Source organism: Columba livia, chromosome 8 (assembly GCF_036013475.1).
Source record: "Columba livia isolate bColLiv1 breed racing homer chromosome 8, bColLiv1.pat.W.v2, whole genome shotgun sequence".
In the NCBI taxonomy this organism is placed as follows: domain Eukaryota; kingdom Metazoa; phylum Chordata; class Aves; order Columbiformes; family Columbidae; genus Columba; species Columba livia.
In genome coordinates, this window is record NC_088609.1 from 17,185,841 (window position 1) to 17,194,828 (window position 8,988).

General features: G+C 39.0%; 1 protein-coding gene across 1 annotated transcript; it reads left to right on the forward strand.

Moving 5' to 3' along the window:
* The first annotated feature begins 1,798 nt into the window (after nt 1–1,798).
* On the forward strand, nt 1,799–5,580 carry RGS1 (regulator of G protein signaling 1). Its single transcript, XM_005498812.3, has 5 exons — nt 1,799–2,095; nt 2,477–2,560; nt 3,193–3,254; nt 3,827–3,990; nt 4,706–5,580. The coding sequence occupies exons 1-5, from the start codon at nt 1,992–1,994 to the stop codon at nt 4,889–4,891; spliced, it is 600 nt and encodes a 199-aa protein (XP_005498869.2). The 5' UTR covers nt 1,799–1,991; the 3' UTR covers nt 4,892–5,580.
* Nucleotides 5,581–8,988: the final 3,408 nt, after the last annotated feature.

Below are 8,988 nucleotides of genomic sequence, written 5' to 3' on the forward strand. Positions count from 1 at the left end.
ATTCCTTTTTTACTTAGTACAATAGTTATTGCAAGAAGCTGAAATACGAAGTCCATGCAGCAGCACGTGGTGATCTGGTACTAGAGGAAGGTCTGAAGCAACACCTGTAACATGCATTGATACTTTTAACAAATCACAAAGGTAAAGATAGTAACTTCATTTTAAATGGAGAACAGACATTCCTCCTCTGGTAAACGAATTGTCAACAGTCCTGTATTGGTAGTAGCCACAAAGAAGCAAACTGTCCTGTTCTTCAGGGGAGCAACTCTATCTAGTCCCTCTTAGACTCATAGAACCTACCTGGTGGCTCATTTACACCTGCTTGGAACTGTAAGTTCAAGGCATTGCCTTGCAGCCTGAGGCTTCAAAACACAGAAGAGATGTGGTAGAGAACAGGGATTTTCCCTGTGATGTAACTTTTATCTGCTGCCTTTACCCTTTTATTGCACCCTTCTGAGAAGAGTTTGGATGCAGCACCTCCACAATCCTCCCAGTAATTCACTGGGGACAGCTACTAACTAAAGACACACAATGAGACACTGAGGTGGCTGAACGTCAAAAAAACCCCACATGCTAGGTATGAAAACAAATGTGGTACTGATAAAATCTCTTCCTTTTTAGCCTTGTTCAGGGGGGTTAAGAGCAGTTAGTAAGTACTTCTGCCTTACAAAGGTCAGTATTTACCTGATAGCGTGGAGATAAACACTTCCTGCAGTACAACCTATGCAGACACATTTATGTCACTGCTAATATTCAGAGGATCAGTTGACTCCTGTGGCTAAAACCACCGTGATGCAGACAGACCGTCTGTCTTTGCGTGCACATCTGTCCGCAGCCAGCTTGCAGTCTCCTGGAGTCCTTTGCATCACAGTTCACTATGAAACTGTAGATATGTGAGCAAGTTCTCAGTTACCAAGATCACATGCAGCCCTGTACAAATCATTGATGAGCTGTTGATAAGTAATCAAAGTTATATGCATTATTTAATAGAACAAAATATTTGGAAATTCCCCCCCCCCCCCAAAAAAAAACCAACACCAAACAAGCAGAAATTGGGATGCCCAGGGACATTAAGTACTTAAACCTATAAATCATCAACCCAGACAGATAGAGGGTAACAATTAATTCCTCATCTTGCTTTATATCCATGGTTTCTTCTTGCAGTAGAACTCAAGTATATATGAAGAATGCAAATCTCCTTCAAGCACATTGTAATGTGCATATTGTCTTTACAAACAACTGTTCTTTAACTTAATCTTTATACATGTCGAATCACTTAAAATTATGGAGACATTCCTGAAATATGGCAGTGTGCTTCTAAATAATCTGACTTGGAAATGTTAAACCAAATTAAATAAGTTTTTGCTGTGTCAAAAACCTTTCCTGTGAAAATCAGATTCCTTTAACATAGTATTCTCGTTTGAAGAGCAATTGGTGTCTTGTAGATACCTTGTTGCATAGCGAATCTTAATACCGGCATATCTTAAAGTACTTTTTTCTAATATTCCCCTGAGCCCATTAAATCAGCTATGAAGTATGAAATTTCAGAACATGGGCACATAGCAGGTGAATTTTGTCAAGACAGAACTGCAGTATTTGCAGCCCATTTGATAGAAGAACTAACAAGTACTTGTGATTTGAAAGTACCAATCAGAAATGGACAAGAATTCAAAGCTCTAGAGGGGATATATTTTTTTTTTTTGGTAACACAGACACACAAAACAAACCCAGACTAATTCAGTCTCATCCGGTTTAACCTCAACCACGAGACACGGCTGTCTGTTTTCTTTCTCAAAAGACTCACGTCACTGTGCACTGAAAAAAGGGAACTTCCAGAGTTTGTGGTGAGGATACATGATAAACAGATCTGTTCACACCAACTAGCAGGGCTGCCTGCGTCAATAAAAAGGCAGTAGCAGGGTCGGTGAACTGACATTTGGCGCTCAGAGGATTATCGTTGCAAAAGACGCTTCACATTAAAGTTAAATAGAATGCCAGGATTTTTTTTTCCCCACAGCAACATGACTGAATTAAATAGAAAAGAAGACTGTAAGCTTGCAGAAGGCAAAATCCATAAAAAGAAGCAAAAGGCTTTGTAAGTATATATATCTTAATATAAACGCTAATGTATTAGAAGTGAAAATAACATTGTAATCTTGGAGATTAAGAATTAGCACCATGGTTTATGCTAAATTAATGCAAAGTCTGCTCAAAGCCCAGGACTATAGCATCATTAAAAATGGCTTGAGCTGATGCAAACCAATTAATTGATTCCCTTAAGTAATCAGGCGTACATTTTGGATACACTGGAAGCCTCTTAGTCTTTTGAAAAATTTACTTGGAGATGTAACTTCCCAGACTTCAGTCACAGCATAGAACTGTCAGCCTCTGTTTAAAAGTTTCAAGAAATTTAAATAGAATTTAAATGCAACTGCAATTTTAATGGATCACAAAATTGTCTCTTCATTGGTTTCAGTGGTGCAGATCTCAAAAATTATCTGAAGTGCATGGTACCACATATTGAACCCGGCATCAAGACTTCTAACTCCAGAAATATCATGTAAGTACACTAAGTTATAACAAAACATAAGTACAGTTAGATTACTACATAGTACACTATTTTAATAACTTCTAAACTAATTCTAGAACAACAAATATTAGAATAATGCCTAGGATTTCCAAAATATGAAAGAGATGAACACTAGGAAGTAGAAACTGTTCATGGAGTTAAGAGTTTCTTCTTAGTGATGCCTGTATTTTTGCATCAAACAGTGAGAGAGCAGACACCTCAGTTCAATGTGTTTTCTTCAGGGGTACACTGTATCTGTTCTCTAAATACTTACAAGAAATGATGCTTCACACTTTGGTAAGGAGCAAGGATATTACCATTCTTATTTCAGGAATATGGAAACAGAGGTACAGATACAAAATTATTTGGTCATAGTTACAGTAAAACCCCATCTGTCTGGGAACAGACTTCAGGATAACATATTTCCTTGTTTTTCCCTCTCTGATTATCTTTCTCAATGTGGGCTTGCCTCCAGGGTGTTAGATTATGAGAAAGACATAAGTTTAATAAATACTTAGTACATATCCCAGAATAGAATATTTTTTCTTTTTTCTCCTTTAAGCATGTAAATAAAACCACATGCTTTCTTGCCTGATGTATTTTTCTCTTTCTTGTCATCTTAGTCTTTCTGCAGAGGAAGTAATACAGTGGTCCCAGTCTTTGGAAAAACTTTTGGCCAGTCAAAGTAAGTGTATTAATTCAGTATTACTTTCTTCTTATTCTGAGGACAAAATTTTGTCTAATTTCACCAAAAAGGCAAAGCTGTAACATTCTGCAAAACGCTGCCAGGGAAGGGCCAGTTGCATTTCAGTTACTTACAGCTTCAGCGTCACATGACTACTGTACTCAGCTTTGCTTCCAAGTTTGTTTTGTTTCTTTTCATTTCCTAATCCCAGCATAGTAAATAAACCCCAAATAGCTCAATTCAGTGCTTTCTGATTGGTCTCCTGTCCTTGTATAACACATCCAATTTAATTTGGAATTTTCTGTCTACTAGTATCCTAAGACAATCCATTTAAGTAGGACTAGAATCTGTTGATGTATTTTGGTACCCGGGGGTCTACATCTAAAAACCACTGAACATAATTAGAAAGACTCCTATTAACCTTAATATTACAGCATCTGTAGGATGTTGAAGAAGGGAAGAGTGGTGTATTTTGGCAAGATTTTATAAGAATACAGCTCCTGCTATTTATTTTATCCTCCCTGGTCACAAATATCACGCTATAAATGACGATTTCTTTGTGTTTGCTTTAGGTGGTCAAGGTGTCTTTCGGGAGTTCCTGAAGTCAGAGTTCAGCGAGGAAAACATTGAGTTCTGGTTGGCTTGTGAGGATTACAAGAAAACCAAGTCTGATCACTTACATGGCAAAGCAGAGCGGATTTATGAGGAGTTTGTTCAGACAGATGCTATTAAACAGGTACGTATAAATTTAATCTGTCTAGTGTTACAGTAGAAGGATTTTGGAAAATATCAGAAGATACAAGTGTGGCCTCACTGAGATGCTTGTACATTCATTCTGTTATATTGGAAGCTGACACAGCCACATGTTTTTATGAGCGTACTTGCACCATTACCGTCTTCAGCCTTGAGATTATCAGACCCACAAGCAGAGTCACACAACACAGGCCAGCACTTGGGAGCACCACTAGCAGAGGTACTGGCAGCTCAGCACATGATGCTCTTCTCTGAGTCAGCCCAGTTTGAATTACTGCTGGTGTTTGGAGTCAGGTACTTAGAGAAAGCTTTGCTAGTAGGAGAGCTCTGGATTATTTCTTGTCTTTTAAAATATGTGGGCATTCTGGAGAACTTACAGCTGTGTATGTTGATCATATTTCAAACCAGAGACCCACTCTACACAAGATTTCTCCTATTGTTTTAATTGGAGGTTGTTCCTCTACTTACTCCATCGTTGAGTTGTATTAATTCTGACTCCATAAAGAAACTGCATTTCTATAGCAAGTAACAATTATTGTGCACGACTGGAATATAAGCATTAAGATTCCCTCATTTTGCAATTCTGATATTGAACTATCACACTGAGTTCTAGGGCTGTAAATTTGTTTATTGACAAAGTGATAGATATGGAGAGTACATTTTTAAGATGTCAATGGCATTTGTTTTTCACTTTCCAGATCAATATTGACTATCAGATGAGGGAAGAAACAGCCAAAAGAGCTCAAGACCCAACTCACACAAGTTTTGATGAAGCCCAGAAAACTGTGTACATCCTCATGGAAAGGGACTCATATCCCAGATTTTTGAAATCCAAAGCCTACCTGAACCTTTTGAACCAGCTGCAAACCAACACTTCAAAATGAAGTGTCTGAGGCAGTAAAGAGCCAAGTAGACTGTGTCAAATATCCTGCAGAGAGATTCTTCAGGAGGGCTGGATCTTGGCAAGGAGAACCCCTGCTTTGGGAAGAGGGTATGTGGGAGATGCAAACAGCTCCATAGCCAAGAGAACGCAGGATAACAGCTGGGTAGACTGTTACAAGGGTGAGAGCAGCACAGGGAGAAAACCCTCTCTTCCTGTATGCCGTGGAGTCAAAATGGGCTATGGCTGCTATTTATTGTTTGAACTACACTGTGAACATCGAACCAACTCTTAGATCCCGAAGAACTGCTGATTATTAGGAAGTGCAAGACTAGCAAGCTGAGCATTGGGAAAAGATTATCAAGTTCAGAAGAAAAAGAAGGATGACTGACAGTTTTGTGCATAACAAGAAAATTACCAGACAAGACTGATGAATGGCTTTTGTTAATCTGTGAAGTGTTAATATGTGTGAGTGCAGCTCCATGATGTTATTGTGCCATGTAAATATATTATAAATTGACATGTCTTAAAATTTATATATTTTTAAATTATATAAGAATTACATAAGCTGTACTTTTACTAAGTTTGTATTCAACAGGCAGGTATGTAGCATCTTTTCTATTTAATTTATTGCAAAATAAGCAACTCTTCAATCAAATCTACTTAAAAATAAAGTTTTATGGCCATTTTAAATCTTATTGTAAGTGATCTTTCCATTATAATTACTGATACATTGAAACGCATTACTCCCTTCTGTCCTACTATGCCACTAATTCCCATCTCCTTATCTAAATATTAATTTTCTACTCTCCACTTTTTTTTTTTTTTTTTTTGTAAAAACCCATTTTACACAGCCATCATCTTAGTTGTCTGGAGTAGGTGATCCTGACCTACATAGACCTATACTCGCAACCCCCAATACGAAAACAACACTACCAGCACCCAAGTCAAATCTCAAATATAGAAACCATTTAACCGATGACCCCACAGTTTGATCCACTTCAATACTGATGATGTGTTGAGCACAGATCAGCCACGCTTGCTTATGTAGAGAGGCAGTAACAGGTGAGACGCATTAGCAGTCACATTCTTTGTGATATTAGCACTACTCGGCAAGATCCAGACTCTAATTTACAATACCAATACTAGCATCAAAGGTCACTTAATTTCACTGCAAATGTTACCTTAAATTTACTCTGTAAACCATGCAATGCTATGAGTAGCCTATACCACAGTGGGTAGTGATGAAAACTGAAGTAAAAGAAGGAAAGCTGCCAATTATGCTTGAACTATGTAACTACGAACACAGGCACTACCAAATATGAAGTGTTTAAGATTTCGTGACGTTAGAGTTCATAAAGAAAACAGATAAAAGCATGCCCTTGTCTTGATGAGTTATCATAATGAGGCACAGCTATCACATGGTTAGCAACACAAGACTTTATCTGATCCTTGCAGATTTTCCATTTTCCAAAATAATATGAGCTTAGTCAGGCACACTCCATTATTCCATACCAAATGGAGAATCTGTAAACCCACAGACATCAACTCACAGGGAGAACAGGGCTTGTGCACACTGCCACCCTTTGGGGACTTCTGTCCTCCCTTAGAAGTCCCAATCTTCAGCCCTAGCAGCAAAACTCTGCTGGAAGGAACACAGCTAAGAGGCAGTTGCTGCCACCTTCCACCATCACCTACTGCTGTAGCTGGAAGCCTCTGCAAATCACATCTTTCTACATTCAAGGTCAGTAAATGCAGAACAAAAGGATCTGGGTCTTGCAGTATTCTTTTCCTTTTGTTAAATATGTATGGCTAAGGGAGCCTCTGTTTGTACAACCTGAATGCTTCTGAAACAATGTAAACCAGTCTCCACCTGGCTCTCTTTTACATGAATTAATTTTCCAGGATCATCAGGAATACATCTAATTCCTGTGAAATAGGAATAACAACTATGCCTCCCATACAACAGGCATCCTCATGTTTGTTCTGATACAGTTAAGATGGAACAAATGTCACTGTTTGCACAGTTTCAGCCTTGCAGAAGACAAAAGAGAACTATGAAACATCAGGTACTCTCTAAAACAGATACTGCATTTAATTAACATTATTTTGACTGTAAATACCTTAAATTTGTATGGGCCCAGTCTTCATTTACTTCCCCTGCACTTTCACAACTTTGTCAGGGTTTAGCCAAACACCTGTATTAAACTTCTGACTAAAATAGTATGGCTAGGTAGTCAGGTTTTTTTTTTTAATGGCTTACTAATGCCAGAGAGGAGTACTCATCAGAAGCAACTTCATCTGCCATTGGGGAAACTGCTGAGTGGGGCAACAGGTGGATATGTGTCTGCAACTCAACACAGGTCTCAGAGGCAGGTACAATGAAAAGGAGGAGGCAGGGGCAGGCTGGAGTTGTGCCACTGCTCACTTCAAGTGCCAACGTCCCTGCCTGTGCCCACAGCCCTGTAGCTTTGCATTGGGCAGTGGTAATCCTCTCGCCAGAGCCCAGGTGCAGCCCCCACAGCTGCTCGGGGGTTCAGTGCCTGGCCCCTGCACACCCACGTCCTGCCCAGTGTCACTGGGTCTGCCCTGACAGGAAAGGGTGAGAAAGTGACACTGTAACATGTGATTAGAACCCCTAAAAATAAACTAAACCTACCCAGAGAAGGGACTAACACAGCTCTCCAGGAGCACATCAACCAAGCACTGGTGCTGTGCGGAGCGAGTACAGACCAGAATATTTGAATGGAGAAGACAAAGGGACTTTTCATTCTTTTCCACAAGCATCTCTCCCTGGTTCACTTTTTGGTACAGTGTGAGAATAGGAAAGTTTTTTTTCCCCCTGAAAGAAATTATTCCACTCCTCACAACTCAACCGTGGTACATGTCTAAGTTTTTCACCTTGTTTGCAATAGGAACCTGAAAACAACTACAAAGGTCAATCAACCAGGTTGTTAATTCCAGAGATATTCCAGCCCACTCTGGTGACCCTGGCAACATAACCATGTTTCACCAAGCAATAAACAGCGTAGCAGAAATTCAGAGCTGTCTCTGAGATGCTGTCGTAAGCCTAGCATTATATATCTGTTGCTATAGCAGGGCTATACAAAGCTGGTTGTTTAAACAAGGTCCAAGAGATCTGGAAGTGTTTTATGGCAATTTATAGTGCCATCCATACTAATCCACTTTATAAAAGGAATAAGCTATAAGTAACAGTTCAATGGTACACACACACAAAAAAATACAGTCTTTTAAGACACTTAAAAATATTTGCATGCTGTAAAATAGTCCAGAGAGATTTATTTTTTATTATATCTTCAAAACTTCTGTTTTTCAAAATGCAGTACACAAAATGTTTATTTGCAGTGATTTTTTTTTTTTATTTTTTTTTTTAATATTGCCTAAATGGAGAATCTTTGCACTCAGAAAAAACTCCAGAAAGATCAAAGGGATTAAGGACTCTGTGCTTTTTGTGCCCTTTGGTTCATTTACAAGGTGCACACACCACATCAAGTTGTGATTTCCTCCTCCCCCACCCCTGCACACAAATAGCTGCAGATGGGTTTCACAGCTGTGGGTTGTGCCCTGCCCAGCATGGCAGATTCTTCCAAAATGGGACACATTACACATCACATACAGAAAGCATAAAGCCCTGGAAACTTCCCATACTCAAAGGAGAAACTTGTGAATGCAAGCTCTATTTACTCTCTTGTAAATAACTGTGGGCAATTGAGGGAAACTGTCCTTTTTCAACATATGGTAGATGGAGTTAATTATCAATTAAGTGCTAAAAGTTTCCAGAACAATCAGGATCTGGCTTTCATCCAACACTTATTAAAATATTTAATAGGTCAAACAGCTTAAAAAAACCCAAACAAACAAACAAAAAACCCCCAAAACCTACATTTAGCTTTCCCTTTTTGGAAAAAATACACCATAAGAGAATGGAAATTCGCTGTTCCATTCACAATCTCTAAGAAAACCAGTTGAATCAGCTTGGCCATCAGCTACAGATCAGTATAGGAAAACAGGATGCAGTACAAAGAGAAGCTTTAAGATTTGACAGTAGTGACTCAGACTTTAAGTGCTCTGCCCTACCCC

Bases quoted from the DNA above. Each gene is read 5' to 3' on its own strand.
- RGS1 (XM_005498812.3), top strand. From the start codon at position 1,992: ATGCCAGGATTTTTTTTTCCCCACAGCAACATGACTGAATTAAATAGA. The intron at 2,096-2,476 runs GTAAGTATATAT...CATTGGTTTCAG, and splicing joins AAAAAGAAGCAAAAGGCTTT to TGGTGCAGATCTCAAAAATT. The intron at 3,255-3,826 runs GTAAGTGTATTA...TGTTTGCTTTAG, and splicing joins AAAACTTTTGGCCAGTCAAA to GTGGTCAAGGTGTCTTTCGG.